At 42.4% G+C, this 16,083-nt stretch overlaps 1 protein-coding gene across 1 annotated transcript in view; it reads right to left on the bottom strand.

Annotated features, from left to right (window-relative positions):
* Pigu (phosphatidylinositol glycan anchor biosynthesis class U) overlaps positions 1-10,241 on the bottom strand; it is an 81,376-nt gene extending 71,135 nt beyond the window's left edge. The window contains exon 1 of the mRNA XM_051192578.1: positions 10,021-10,241. Coding sequence (XP_051048535.1) covers positions 10,021-10,150 — 130 coding nt within the window. The 5' untranslated portion in view covers positions 10,151-10,241. The remainder of the gene's footprint in view (positions 1-10,020) is intronic.
* Between the last annotated feature and the right edge of the window lie 5,842 nt (positions 10,242-16,083).

Raw genomic sequence — 16,083 nt, 5'->3', positions numbered from 1 at the left:
GTGGGGGAGGGGCAGTGAATGGAGAGAGAAGTAGGAGAAAGGGGGAGGAGAGGAAAACACGTGAGACTAGGAAGATTGAGTCTGGGTAGGAACAGAAGACAGGAGAGAGAGACAGAGACAGAGACAGACAGAGAGAGAACATAAAAGAGGGAGCCATTATTGGTTTGAAGAGAAAACTGAACCCAAAGAAAGGTCTAGAGACCTACAAGACTGCCGCCAACTAACAATTTGAGCATCCGTGGAAAAGCTACCATAAATGCCCTTCCCGGATAGTGAGATCAACAACTAACTTATCCATGGAGCCCTCATCTAATACCTGTTGGAAACAGAAGCAAATACCCATACATAAACACTGAGTCGAACTAGAACCCAGATGCAGATGGGGAGGACAAGACCAGGTTGCAGAAACACATAGAGACAGCTGACCTGAACAAGGAGGAGCTAACAGGGCCCCAGACTGATAGCTGGGAATCCAGCATGGGACTGACTCAGGCCCCCCTGAATATGGGTCTCAGCCAGAAGGACTGAGCAGTCTAAGGGACCTCAGACAGTGGAGCCAGGATGTATTCCTGGTGCACAAAAGGACCTTGCGAACACATCCCCCATGGTGGGATACTGCCTTAACCTAGAGACAGGAGAGAAGCCCTAGTCCCTACTCCAAATGACCTGTCAGATCTACATGACCCCACCTGGATGGCATTCCCCTACATATGGAATTGGGGTGGGGGGATGGGAGGGGAGGGTGGTCAGGGTGCATGTGAGAGGGCAGAGAGGGTAAAAGGGAGGGAGGGAGGGAGGGAGGGGGAACTGGGATCGACATGTAAAATAATAAATTAAATAAAAAAACTGTGTGTGTGTGTGTGTGTGTGTGTGTGTGTGTGTGTACATGTGCTTAGGAGCACCCATGGAGGGCAGAAGAGATTACCATATCTCTTCAAGTTAGAGTTACTGGCATTTATAAACAACCAATAAGTACTCTCTGTGTCTGTCTCTGTCTCTCTCTCTCTCTCTCTGTGTGTGTGTGTGTGTGTGTGTGTGTGTGTGTGTTTGGGGGGGTTGTTTTTTTAATTTTTTGAGACAGGGTTTCTCTGTGTAGGCCTGGCTGTCCTAGAACTCACTTTTATAGACCAGGCTGGCCTAGAACTCACAGAGATCAGCCTGCCTCTGCATCCTGAGTGCTGGGATTAAAGACATTCACCACCACTGCCCCGCATCATTTTTTTTTTAAAGCCTGATTGTGCAAAACAATTTTAACTGGGGCTAGCAAGACAACTTAATCAGGTAAAGGCTCTTGTTGCCAAGCTGAGTGACTTGAGCTCAATCCTAGGAACCCAGATGATATAAGACCAACTCCCACAAATTGTCTTTTTAACTCTCAAGAACATGTATGTGCATGTATACATGTGCACACACACAGAGTAAATACATAAATATTTCCAGAGACAACTGTAACTGGGACCAGAAAGAAATTCCCCTTAAGGAGCAACATAGAGGTCGCTCTGTAAGACAGCTATTAAAGTCTCACTAACAGCTTTACTGAAGACCCAAGGAGAGGTTTCATTAGCCCACTTCACAAGACTTCCCTTAGCCTAAGCCAAAGGCATCTGACCACAGCAGTAAAAGCAATACTTTGGAGACCCGACAGTATCAGGCTGCCTGGAAACATCAGGTTCCACATTCCCATTTAAGCCACAGAGAGATTTTCAAGAAAGTAGCTAGAGGGCAGACTCCACACCTCTCTCTCAGAGAAACTTTTGCTAGATATTGTGCATCAGCATATTCATTTGAGTATTCTCTGGCTCTGGTATCTGGTGATATACATCATCATATTATTTCATGGATAACATCTGGGGGGAAAGTCAACCTCATGTAAAAACACCACTCTTTATTATAACATTAAAATATGTAAGGCATAAACTCAGAATATTCTATAATTTTTAAATTTAACATACAGTATAACAGATTTCATGATGCAGAGATGTTCATTGGAATATATTCAGCTTTATGATGAACTCCTTTGTCACTTTATTATTTATTTCGGTGCACATGTATGAAAACTTTCCTAAGACCTACAGTGTACATTTCCCAGACAAAAGGAGTGTCAAAATTCTCTTCAGACTCTATAGATGATTCATTCGATGTTTAAAAACTAATCAGGCTAAACATGGTGGCTTACACCTGTAATCCTAGCACTCAGGAGGCAGAGGCAAGATTACTACAAGTTATAGGCTGCCTGATCTATTTATGGAGTTCAAGTCCAGCTTGGGCTCCAGTGAGACCCTGAATCAAAACTAAAATAGCAACAAAGGAATGATAACAGCACTCAAGAGTCAGAGGCAGGAGGATCTCTATGAGTCCAAGTCGGCTTGGTCTAAAAAGTGAGTTCTAGGACAGCCTGGTCTACACAGTGAAACGCTGTCTCAAAACACCAAAACCAAAACCAACAAACAAACAAAAAGAACAATCAGGAGTACAGCAAAAAGGATGAAAGTTGAAATACTTTTACATAAATTACACACCTGTAATCCTTACACTCAGGAGGCAGAGACATTGGGATCTCTGAGTTCAAGGCTAGCCTGGAAAAAGAAATACTTTTATAAACATGCAGTTTCCACCTACTCCTACTTTTTCAAATGTTCTTTAATGTCATTTATTTGTGTGTGTGTGTGTGTGTGTGTGTGTGTGTGTGTGTGTGTGTGTGTGTGTGTCTTGGGGTCAAAGAACAATTTGAAGGAGTCAGTTCTCTCCTTCCAGCTTGAACACCCTCAGGCTGTCAGACTTTATCCACTGAGACATCTTGAGAGCCCCTACTTATTCTCTCAAAGGAGCTTCGCTGCTCCTTTCCTGCTACCATTCTGCTGACTGGGCGTCTACAAAGCTCTGGAGAAGGGCTCCCGAAGCAGTTTGCCATCCTGAAGGCCCAATGCTTCAGAAGAGCTGAGGAAGATTAAGGCCTTGTCTTCGGTGAGCCTGTGCCCTGGTGGCTTGATGCCACACAAAGAGCTCCATTAGGCACTCACAAACTTAAAAAGTAAAGATGATAAAACAAGAGTATAAATTGAAACAAAGATTTGTAAACAAGGACATTATAAGACCTAAAAAATATTAAGTGTGGATGTCTGTCCCTATTTGAAACAACAACCAAAGAATTAATCAAGCTGCCAGATTCTAACACATATGTATAATGTGCCAACACTATAAGGCTAGAAAAATGTTTTTTTGTTTTTGTTTTTGTTTTTGTTTTGTTTTGTTTTGAGGTTGTGGTTAAGACAAAATAGGTTTAACAAAAAGACTAACAAGAAAAAGTAAAAACTCAGAGCAAGGGGTATAGTTCAGTAGTAGAACCCTTGACTAAGATGGGCAAGTAGCTAGGTCTGATCTCTCTCTCTCTCTCTCTCTCTCTCTCTCTCTCTCTCTCTCTCTCTCTCTCATACACACACACACACACACACACCTACCTACCCATCCATTCTTTGTTGTTAAGTTTGGGGTTTTTTTCTAACATTCATTGAGAGAGAGAGGGCATATATTTGGAGGTCAGAGGACAACTATGGGAGTCAGTTCTTCTCCCTCTACCCTGTAAGTGCTGGGGATAAAACTCAGATCATCAGGCTTGACAACAAGCAACCACACCTGCTGAGCTATCATGTCAGCCCATTTGTGTATCATATGAACGTATGTGTAACAGGGTCCCAGACCTTAGTACAACTGACTTCATGACTACCATTCAGGCTGTAAAACTCAGTACATACACAGTGTTATTTTACCACCTGCCAAAATGAAAACAAAGGCCTAATCCATCAAAGTCTATAGTTCTGGGAAAGTCTCTAAATGTACTGACCTTGCTTTTTTGCTTCTATAGTTCCAATTCTGGTTAACTGTCTTTGTTAACTGAAGTATGTCAATCCAGGATATGATTTTTAGGCCTAAAAGCTCACCCTAAGGAAGGCTCGGGTCTATACTGGGATGCCAAACACTCAGTGTAGTCACCAGCTACACATATGCCAAGCTAAATGACCCTCAAGATTCCAGAGATTCTCTGGTCTCTGATTCCTATCACCCAGTAAGATTACCAGAATTACAGGTGCTTACACAATGCATGTGGAATATCATTTTAAGATGTGTTACATCATTTACACTGTGGAACAGTTGTTTAATGATGCAAAGGTACATTGCATTTTTTTTTTTTTTTTTTTTTTTTTTTTGGGCTGGCTGGTGGTGTATGACTTTAATCCCAGCACTTGGAGGCAGAGGCAGGCAGATCTTTGTGAGTTCAAGACCAGCCTGGTCTACAAGAGTTAGTTCTAGAATAGACTCCAAAACTACCCAGGGAAACTCCGTCTCAAAAAGACAAAATAATAATAATTTATTTTTATTTTATATACATTGGTGTTTTGCCCACATGTATGTCTGTGTGAGGATGTTAGATCCCCTGGAACAGGAGTTACAGACAGTTCTGAGCTGCCATGTGGCTGTTGGGATTTGAACACAGGTCCTCTGGAAGAACAGCCCCTGAGCTATCTCTCAAACCATCATTACATTCTTTTATGTTGCATTTGTTTAACTCTGTGAAGCTGTGTTACTTTGCCTGTCTAAAACACCTGATTGGTCTAATAAAGAGCTGAACAGCCAATAGTGAGGCAAGAGAAAGAATAGGCAAGGCTGGCAGAGAGAGTAAACTGAAGGAAAAGACGAGGGCTTGGGAAGCAAGAAAGATCAAGAAGTGAGAAAAGAAGGCTCCAACCACCCACCCAGCCATGGAGTAAGAGTGAAAGTAAGATTACAGAAGAAAAGGAAAAAGCCCAGAGGCAAAGGTAGATGGGATCATTTAAGAAAAGCTGGCTAGAAACAAGCCAAGCTAAGGCGAGGCATTCATAAGTCATAAGTTCCCATGTGTATTTATTTAGGATCTGCGTGGTGGGCTTCCAAAAGAGTCAAAGAGGAAAAAACAACACTACACTGTGCATGCAGCTTTTACCTGGACTACAGGATCTGAACTTAGGCCTTTATGCTTGCATGGCAAGCACTTGTACCCCCTAAGCCACTTCCCTAGCCCTAGGTTTTTGTTGGGTTTTTTGTTTTGTTTTGTCTTTGTTTTTGTTTTGGGTGGTGGCAGTGGTAGTTTTGCTTTTCATTCATCTGGTTTGGTTTGGTTTCTGGTTTTTCAAGACAGGGTTTCTCTGTGGGACTGTCCTGGTTGTTCTGGAACTCAATTTGTATATCAGGCTGGCCTCGAACTCACTGAGATCCACCTGTCTCTACCTCTCAAGTGCTGGGATTAAAGGCATGCACCACCACTACCTGGCTTGTTTTTGTTTTTTAAAGAAAGATCTCATTCTGTAGCTCAGGCTGAACTACAATTGGTGGCCTCTTGCCTTGGCTTTCAGGTGTTAGAATGTAGATTTGAGGCATCATCATCATGTACATGTGAAAGAACAAATAATAATACCCTAACTTAAAACCCATTAGGCTGGGACCCAGCTCAACTGGTAGAGAGGGTTTACCTACTATGCAAGAAATCCAGTGTTCAATGTCAAGCACCACATAAAACCAAACACAGTGGTTCACACCTGTAATTCTAGCACCTGGAATGTGGAGCTAATAAGCAGGTGAGAAACTCAAGGTAAACCTCAACTACATGAGTTCCAGGCCAGCCTAGGACACATGAAACTTGGTCTCAAAAAACAGGGACAGAGGAGATGGTTGGTAGATAAAGAACCCATGATAAAAAGCTTGTAATAGCTGCATCAGTGAACTCCATGTTCAGTGAAAGATCCTATGTAAGTTGACAAAAAGCCTGAACATACCTAGACAGAGGGAATCTCAACTGAGGAACTGCCTCCACCAGACTGACCGGTGGGCATGTCTGTGAGTATTTTCTTAATTGCTAACTGATTAGGATTGCTGGGTTGATCAGGACAGGGAGCAGAACAGGCCAGGAGAAGCAAGCTAGTTAGCATTTTTCCTCTGTGGTCTCTGCTTTAGTTTCTGCCTCAGGCTCCTGCCTCAGCTTCCCCTGACAATGGACTATAACCTGTAAACCAAATAACTCTTTCCTCCCCAAGGTAGTTTTGGTCAGTATTTTATCACACCAGCAGAAAACAGATCAGTGCACCCTTTCTCAAAAATAAGCTGGAACACAATCAAGGAAGACACCTACAGCAGATCTGGTCTACACACACCTGCACACACATTGTGTACACACATAGTGTCTAAATAAATAAGCCCATTTTACAGTCAGCCAAAGTCTATGAGGATACCAGGCCCTTTATCCAAAGAGCTGGTAACTCAAAAATCTCAAATGTCATGTAAAACCAGAATGGTTCCTATCTTACTTTTGTTTTGTTTGTTTTTTGAGACTAGATTTCTCTGTGTAGCCCTGGATGTCCTAGAACTTGCTTTGTAGACCAGGGTAGACTCAAACTCAAGAGATCCACCTGACTCTCTGCCTCCTGAGTGCTGGGACTAAAGGCACCTGCCACCACATCTGGCCCTACTTTATGAGTTTTAAATGCCTAGCATTTAGAGTTTAATACAATCGTCTACTTGTTTCTTTGGTTTTGAGACATCTTACTCTGTAGCCCAAGCTGGTCTGGAATTCATTATGTAGCCAATTCTGGCCTAGAACGCCTAAGGAATCCCCTACCTCAGCCTCTAAATGCTGGAAATACAATAATGAGACACCATTCCTGGCACACAATTACCTGCTTTTATATCTACCCCACCTGAATTGTAAATATAAGTGACAGATATTGGGGTTTTGTTTTGGTTTTTGGATTTTGGTTTTTTGAGACAGGGTTTCTCTGTATTGCTTTAAAGGTTGTCCTGGAACCCCATCTGTAGACCAGGGTGGCCTCAAACTCACAGAGATCTGCCTGCCTCTGGCTTCTGAGTGCTGGTTTTAAAGGTGTGAGCCACCAAAGGCTAGCATAAGTGACAGATACTATATCCTCTCCTTAAAATGAACTAGTAACTACCCTTTGTTAACAAGACCCAAATGCTGTATGACTACTGTGAAAGAAAACTGGCCCCCAAAGAGAGTGCTACTATTAGGTATGGCTTTGTTGGAGTATGTGTGGCCTTGCAGGAGAAAATGTATCACTGTGGGGGTGGGCTTTGAGGTCTCCTTTGCTCAAGCTACTCCCAGTAATACAGTCTACTTCCTGCTGCCTGCAGATCAACTTGTACCAGCTCCTTCTCCAGCACCATGTGTGCCTGAACATCACCATTATAATAATGGACTAAACCTCTGAAACTTGTTTTCCTTGATAAGAATTGCTGTGGTCATGGTGTCTTTTCACAACAACAGACACCCTAATTAGGACAACTACCAACTCTCTCTAGTCTTGATACTGACCCTAAGCTATGGAGATCAACTTCTGACTGACATGCATGCCACACACTTATTGTCCTATTTTTTCTAACTCACATACTCTGACAGTTCAGTTAATGTCAACAATGTTCTAGTACCTAAACCCAAGACCTCAGAAATGCTGTTTTGGCTTTACTGAGCTAAGCTTCAACATAGATTATCTCATTTAGAGTCCTGTTTCACAGACAAGAAGTCACAAATGAAGTAAATGGCAGAGAAAAATTCAAATCCTTCCTAAGATTCTAGAAATCATACACAACACTGACTCATCTTTAAATTCTTCTATCTACCCTGTAAATCATAGAGCTTATGCTTTCATTTCTTCCACATCTTTCAACAGTAACTATATACTTGTTCTATGCCAGGCACCAAGCTCAAAATACTACAGGAAAACCAGATCTAAATGAATAATTGTTATATAAGATGAGAAATTGTGGTGATATATTATTTATGATTTAATAAAGCCATTGGGGCTCAAAATACAAAGCTAGCCACAGCCATAGAGTCAGGCAGTGATGGTATACACCTTTAATCCCAGAACTCAGGAGATAGAGGTAGATGGATCTCTGTGAGTCCAAGACCACCCTGGGCTACACAAGAGTGAATCAGTCTAAAAGAATAACGGAGCTCATTCCTTTAATCCCAGCACTAGGGAGATATAAAAGGAAGAACCAAAGGGTCTCATGTGTGATTTAGCTTCCAGCTTGAAAGCATTGCACTCTGAGGATCCATGGAGAAAGGATTGCCATTTCAGGTTGGTAAAGCTAAGAGCTACTGGCTTGGCTGCTTTGCTTTTCTGATCTTCAGCTTGAACTCCAATATCTGTCTCTGGGTTTTTATTAATCATGTTATAAGGCATAGTTTGTTTTCTGGTTTTTTTTTTTTTTTTTAGACACAGTCTCACTGTGTAGCTCTGAGGGCCTTGAATTCTATAAGGAGCTTAGGCTGGTTTCAAACTTGGGATGTCCCTGTCTCAGCTTCCCAGGTACTGGGAATACAGACACAGCCACCATGCCCAGCTCTGAGAGTGTAGAGGAAGCATAAATGAAAAAAAAAAAAAAAAAAAAGTTCATGAGAGCAAGTTATATCAAAACACAGGCATTAAAGTTTGAGGATAAAGATCAATGTGTTGGCTCACACCTACAGTCCCAGCACTTGAAGGCTTTAATCCAGGAGGGAATGTTTCAAAAACAGTAAGAGAAGTGTAAGGCTACAAAGGAGTCTTCTAGGGTGCTGATAGTTTTGATCTGGGTGCTGGCTATCCGTGTAGACATGGTTCATTAAAATTCACTAAGCTCTGTCCACAATTACATCTGCTTTATTTGTATAATGTACTTCAGTTTTCGTTTTGTTTAAAGACTTAAACTTGATCTGGAAAGATGAATCAGTAGGTAAGGGCACTTGATATGCAAGCAAGAAGACCTGAATTCAAACCGCCCCCCCACAACCATGTCAAACAAACAAAAAAGGTCATAGTCACAGATGCCTGTAACTCCAGCATTGAAAGGGTGGAGACAGGCAGAAACCCAGAGCTAATGGTCATATAGCCCAGTGGAAATAGCTTCCGGTTCAGAGAGACCGTCTCAGGAAATAAAAGAATGACACAGAAGGGACACCCAACATCCTCCTTTAGCTTCTGAACATATACAACAAGCACATACAACCCCTTCCCCCACACACGTCATAATGATCAAAACAAATTTTTTAAGCAAACTGTAGCCCTAACCTCATCCAAAGACCCTTCTCAACCCTGGATATTTCAAATTCTCGGGTATTTCTTGATCCTCTTTGCCTTCTGCAACCTGGAACTCCACCTTTTTCTAATCTTCCCCCAAACTCTAATCCTTCGTTAGTCCATTTTGGAAAACGAAATATCAGACACTAAGCAAATTATTACAAATATTTGTTCGTTTCCTCTACTGGCCTGTGGCTCCTTCTGCCCAATTTCTGTGTCTCACTGGAGAGGATAACATGCAATAAGGTTTGATGAAAAACAGATACATACATATATTTAAAAGATAAAAACTAAGAAAAGGGGCCGGGTGTTAGTGGTGCAAGCCTTTAATCCCAGCACTCGGTGTCAGAGGCAGGTGGATAACTGTGAGTTGGAGGCCAGCCTGGTCTGCAGAGCTAGTTCCAGGACAGGCTCCAAAGCAATACAGAGAAACCCTGTCTCGAAAAACCAAAACCAAAACCAAAATACCTCACTGAGAGTCTTAATTGGGCAGAAATGACTTCAGTACACAGATACCTTTCTTGCAAAGGCACTGGTTCCCTCGGCCCTCCTTACCTACCCCTCCACTCTCGGTGGAACACCACCTGCAATCCCGCTGCCACCCTAATACTCCACACGACCCAATGCACACACAGCATCTTCGGATGTCCATCCCTCCGCGGATCCCGCTGCCCTACTCGGGATAGTGGGACACGCCCCCTCGGATACCCACCCCTCGGGCAGTGGGGCTCACACTCCACACCTCCTCTACACCCCAACCTCCGCATCATAGCTCCGCCCTCAGCTCGCGAAGGACCCCAGACGCCGGTCAGACTTCTCCGAACCGCGCACTTGTGCCCACTGCCTCCACCTCCAATTCAATTCACTGAGGCTGGGACAGTGCAGACCGGCCTACTCCAGCCGGTGGCCTCACCTCTCTTCCAAGAGCTCAGTGGGGACACCACCTCAACCCTCTCGGAAATGAACTCGGCCAAACTGGAGCGAAACAAGGCCGCCCTCACGGTCACGGCCACCACAAGCACCAGTGCCAAGGGAGCCGCCATGATAACTGAGGCGGCCGCGCAGGCGGGGAGGGCAAAAGGCAATGCGGAAGAGCCTCAAGACCTGCGCGCCACACTGTAGTACCTCGGTCGAGAGAGCGCAGCTACTGCTGCGGGAGCCCGCCGACCTGAAGACTACCACTCCCAGAAAGTCTTGCGGCAGGGCAACGGAAAACGTGATGTGTCAAACTTGGAGCAAAGGTTTGGACTAAAAGAAGTGAAAACTACTGTACTCATTTTACTGAGATCGTGAGCTAACTTTAAAGATATAATTTCACTCGTGTGCATATTTTAATGTTAAAATGCTTACCTTTATTTTTTTAGAGAGTGCAACGTGCTTATTTATTGAACGCCAACCATCCTCCAGGCTCTATATTGTGTTCTGAGGAAACACTTTGGAGTGGTTAATATTTAGCTTTGCGACATTCAGCAAGTTATTTAACTGACTGGAGTCAGAGCAGGAACCCTAGTCAGGACATGAAGCTAAAACCTTGAAAGAATGCGGCTTCTGGACCTTCTCTTCTGCTTATGCCCACCTTCTTGCACAACACAAGCACATCTGCCCAGGAATGATGCCCACCTCCGGTGACCTGAGCCCTCCACACCAGTCCATTTCAAAATCCAATTTCTCACAGACCAGGCAATTGTTCGACTGAGGTTTCCTCTTCTCAGATGACCGACCCTAGGTTGTGTAAATTTGACAAAAACAACCAAAACAACTATTCTAGTAAATACTGTGTGATGATTCACTTCTTTTTCTCAATTCCTCTTGGTAGTGTGAAATCCCTCCAGGTGGAAGAGTTTACATCTTTGAAATCAGCAAACACCACAAATCAGGGGGTTGAAGAGGCCCGTTGATAAGCATTAACGGCATACCTCTTCATTAGTTAATGTATGAAAAGTGCTAAGGTGAGTGCTTAAAGATTAGCTATAATAATTAATTATACAGGAGATTTTGGAACCATGAAGAAAACAGAACAGTGCATCAATAGTATAACTGTGATTAACAAAAATTAGAGCATACAGGCTTTTGACTGTTCCTAAGTAATGTCTGAAGTCATATGCCAGTTAACATATATGATTATTATACATTGTATACATGTATTGGATTATCCTGCTGTATCTCATAAATATGTAAACTGTTTCTATTAAAGATTATAAAACAATTTTAAAGACAAAGTGCACGAGAATAATCATGGGAGAAGGGATGGTGGTAACATGACAAGCTGGTCAGGGAAGACTGGGAGAAGCTGACACTGGGTGGGTCCTACAGGAAGAGAAACTAATCAAAGCTAGCACAGGGAACAGACTCAGAGTCAGGAAACAACAAATCGATATGAGCATCAAAAAAGGGGGCTGGAGCGATGGCTCAGCCATTAGAGGCAGAGACCTCTTGGCTGTAGTTAACAAGCTGGGGTTATTCAAATACAAACTATGTGCCAATGAAAAGTTTTATTTACTTTTTTTTTTTTTCAGTTATTTTGGTTTTCAGGGACTGGGACTTGGATAGCCCAAGAAGGCCTTGAATTTACTGTGTATCTGAAGATGTCCTTGAACATCTGATTCTCCTGTCTTTGACTCTCGACTGCTGAAATTATAGGCTTGGCCACTGCCCCTGCCTTTTTAAAAATTATTTATTTTTATTTTATTTTATTTGCATGGTGTTTTGTGTGCATGTATGTCTGTGTGAGGGTGCCAAGATCTTGGAGTTACAGTTGTGAGCTGCCATGTGTGAGCTGGGACTTGAACCTGGATCCTCTGGAAGATCAGTCAGTGCTCTCAACCACTAAGCCTGTCTCCCCAGCCCTTTCTGGCCTTTTTTATATTTTTGTGTTTTGAGATGGGGTCTTGCCGTACTCCCTGGCTGGCCTGGCAATCTTATATGATTTAAAGTGGCCTCAAATTCATGGCAATCCTTGTTTTAAAGATTTTTATTTTATTTTTGTTGGGAAGGCTTCATAGGGAAGGCTATGAAGTATCTGTGGTCAGAGGCCTTCTACCTCTACCTCCCAGGGGCTGGGACCAGAGCATAACCCCACTACACCCAAAGCATGCTCCATTATGCCCAGCTTCCACAGGAGAACTTTAAATAGAGTGGTACCAAATGTATTTGTGGACCTTTTGAGGGATCGGGGGAGGTATTTCCTTTGATGCTAGGGATAAAACTCAAGGCCCTGGTGCATGCTGAATACTTACATTGCAACTCACTATCCAGGTGTACATTCCTAAAAGATCACTATGTTCCCAAGCCTATTTGTGTGTTAGAGAATAATGGGATGACAAAAAGTATACCCTCTACCTTTATGGGACTGGAAGAGTTGGTTGAGGAGATATAAAGCTTGGGAATGACATAAGTCAGGCTGGAGAGTTGACTCAGTAGTTAAGAGCACATTCCACTCTTCCAGAAGATCTGAGTTCAACTCCCAACACCAAGTGGCTCACACTATCTGAACTCCAGCTCTCCAGGGGATCTGATGCCCTCTGTGTACATACCCACACAGAGATTATTAACACAAACCAATCATTAAAAATTTAAAAATAAAACAAATCTCATTTTGTTTTTACAAGACAGGATTTCTCTCTGTAATCCTAGCTATCCTGGAATTAGCTCTGTAGCCCAGGCTGGCCTCAAATTCAGAGAGGTCTCCCTGCCTCTGCCTCCTGAGTGCTGGAATTAAAGGCATGCTCCACCAGCTCTGGCAAAACAAATCTTTCAAAAACTAACATGAAGTCATAAACAATGATTGGAGGGAGATCAGGATGTCAGGAGCATGTAAAAATCAGCTCCAGGGGTCATATCTAGGAAGCAGGGGATAATGAGGTCACAAAGGAACAGAAGAGGACACTCATCTTTGGGGTCAAGCACTATAGCATACTCTTTATATGAGTTTATTTAGTCTGTACATTTTTCTTCCTGAAAATATAGATATTGGTATATACATACTGCATTATGAAAACTGGAAGTGAAGTAGCATCAACTGCATAGGGAAGACTGAAAAGACTATGCACAGTAAAATGCTTAGCCCATATGTATCTCCAGTGTCTGACACACACCAGACACCTTTTGTGTTAGTTACACCCTTTTAAAAAATATTTTAAATTTGTATTATTTCACACATATGGGCATCTTGTCTGTGCATCATGTATATGTAGAACCTGCAGAGGGCATAACATAGTATTGGATCCCTTGGAAATGGAGTTACTCAAAGTTATGAATGGCCATGTGGATACTGGGAATTGAACCTGGGTCCCCTGGAAGAGCAGCTAGTGCTCATAACTGCTGAGACATCTCTAAGGTTCCTAGTTACACCGTTGTAAAAGATAAAAGTTCTTGCTGGACTTTGGTGGCCCACGCCGTTATTCCCAGAATTTGGGAGTCAGAGGCAGGTGGATCTCTGTGAGTTCGAGGCTAGCCTGGTCTAGAATTCCAGGACAGGCTCCAAAGCAATACAGAGAAACCCTGTCTCAAAAAATAAACAAACAAAAAAGTCTCCGGGGAGAATTATAACTATAATGAATGGAAGTGAGATCCAAACCAATAGTTCTGAAGCATGGTTATCTCAATATGTCCCTTTGTGAAGGTGTGCAAGACTAAAACTCAGAAGGAAACCACCTATAGTTAAACAATGGTTTCTTTACTATATCACTAGATACATGGGCAACAAAATAAGAAATAATTTGGCTCTTGCATTAACTTTTCGTGGGGAGATGAGAACAAATGTCTATTTACCCATGAAAGGGCACCTACGATGACAGAACAAAGGGCACCTACGACGATGAACCAGTGAGTTTAAAGGCATATGTGTGACCCCAAACAGCTGAATCACTGTAGAGCCTCACTCAGCATAGGTACCGACTTCCCAAGAGCTGCATAGTTAGAGTGCTCCCTTCAGTTAATCTTTCAACGTCTATATGATGGGGGATGTACTTCTGTATATATGTTTCTCTTATTGGTTGATGAATAAAACACTGATTGCCAATAGGCAGGCAGAGAGTATAGGGGGTAGGTGAGGCTACAAGAAAAATGAGAGAGAGAGGAAAGCCAAGAGAAGACGCCACATAGAGACTGGGGAAAATCAGACACACCAGGTGTTTTCTGGTAAGATAAGACCATGTAGAAATACATAGATTAGTAGTTAAGGGATAATAAGAGAGAGCTAGCCAGTAAGAGGCCCTAGCCATCAGCCAACAGTTTATAAATTAATATAAGTCTTTGTGTGTTTATTTGGAGCTAATTGGCTGCGGAACCAGGCTGGAAAAGAAACTCCAGCTACACCTATGTCGGTTAGCACCTACTGAAATGAGTATGCATACAGCTGGGAGAGTGGGCAGGGGAAGCAAGCGACTAGAATCTCAGGTGAGAGTCTTTATGAGGGATGCCCACACATGTGATCTTGAGCGAATAACACTGCTGCTCAGATTAACAGCTAGCTTATGCTCTGTGAACATCATCAAAACTAAAAACTTTTTCTTAATCTGCCCCAATAGACACCAACAAAAAATAAAGATAGCCTACAGAAGGTAAAAATATCTGCAAATCATGCCTCAAATTTATCAAAAATAAAAAGTAAAACGTATTTTGTTTTTATTTTTTATTTGTGTGAATGTGTTTGTGTGAATGAAGCTACATATGAGTGCAGAACCTACAGAAGCAAGAAGATGGCATCGAATCACCTGGAACTAGAGTGACAGGCAATTGTGAGCTGAACAATATAGGTGCTAGGAACTGAATTTGGGTTCTTAGGAAGAGTAGCAAGTGCTATAAACTGATGAACCATTTCTCCAGCCCCTTAATTTGTCCTTACACTTATTTTTATTTATCTAGGGGAGGGTCAGTCATACACCACAAATTTATATAGAGGTCAATGGAATTGTGGGAGTCAGTTCTCCTCTCCCACCAATGTGAACTCTAGGGATTGAATCCAGGAGCCTCCTTGCATGGCAGTAGACGCCTTTACCTGCTGAGCCGTCTCATTGGCCTGAGAATATATAAAGAGCTCTTAAAGCTCAATTATAAAAATGCATCAGACAAATACTTAAATGAACCAAGGATTTCAACAGACACAGCAGCAAAGAAGATACACCGTGGCCAATGACCCTCTGAAAAGATACTCAGCCTCACTAGTCAGTAGGAGAAGGCAAATCAAAGTCACTTCACACTCAATGGAATGGCTGAAAGAAAAAACAAACAAAATAACACATTCTGCCAAAACAAATGCCTGTATGTATTGCAAGTGGGAACATAAAATGTAGCCACTTTGGAAAACAGTTTGGCAATTCTACAAAATGTTAAGAATGGGCTGGGCATGTACCCCAATGGTAAAGCTCTTGCTATGTATCTGGGAAAAGTGAAAACATATGTCCTCACAGTGTGGACAGCTTATTCATAAAGGCAAAACAGAAATACTCAGAAATGGGTCAGACATGATTGCTCATGCCTTTAATCTCAGCACTTAGGAGGCAGAGGCAGGCAGATCTCTGTGAGTTGGAGGCCAGTTTGGTCATAACGCAAGTTCCACTACAGCCAAGGTTGTTGTCATACAGAGAGCCCTGTCTCAAAAAGCCAAAAAAGATTAAGTACTTAGAAATGGATAAACAAAAAGGTTCTGTATCTATAAAATAGAACATAGGTAGGCAATAAGAAATAATGAAGTATTGATATATGCCACAACATGCAAGAGCCTTGAAAATATTATGCTAAGTGAAATAAACTAGATTACAAAATTTGTTATTTATTTATTTGTTTGGTTTTGCGAGACAGGGTTTCTCTGTATTGTTTTTGGAGCTTGTCTGGGAACTGGCTCTGTAGACCAAGCTGGCCTCGATCTCACAGAGATTCACCTGCCTACCGAGTGCTGGGATTAAAGGCATGCACCACCAACACCCAGCAAAACTTGTTATTTAATTCCATTTATATGAAATGTTCTGAATAGGCA

Source organism: Phodopus roborovskii, unplaced genomic scaffold, assembly GCF_943737965.1.
Source record: "Phodopus roborovskii unplaced genomic scaffold, PHOROB, whole genome shotgun sequence".
In the NCBI taxonomy this organism is placed as follows: Eukaryota; Metazoa; Chordata; class Mammalia; order Rodentia; family Cricetidae; genus Phodopus; species Phodopus roborovskii.
Note: the sequence above shows the minus strand (reverse complement) of the source record. Positions and strands in the feature narration are given on the sequence as shown.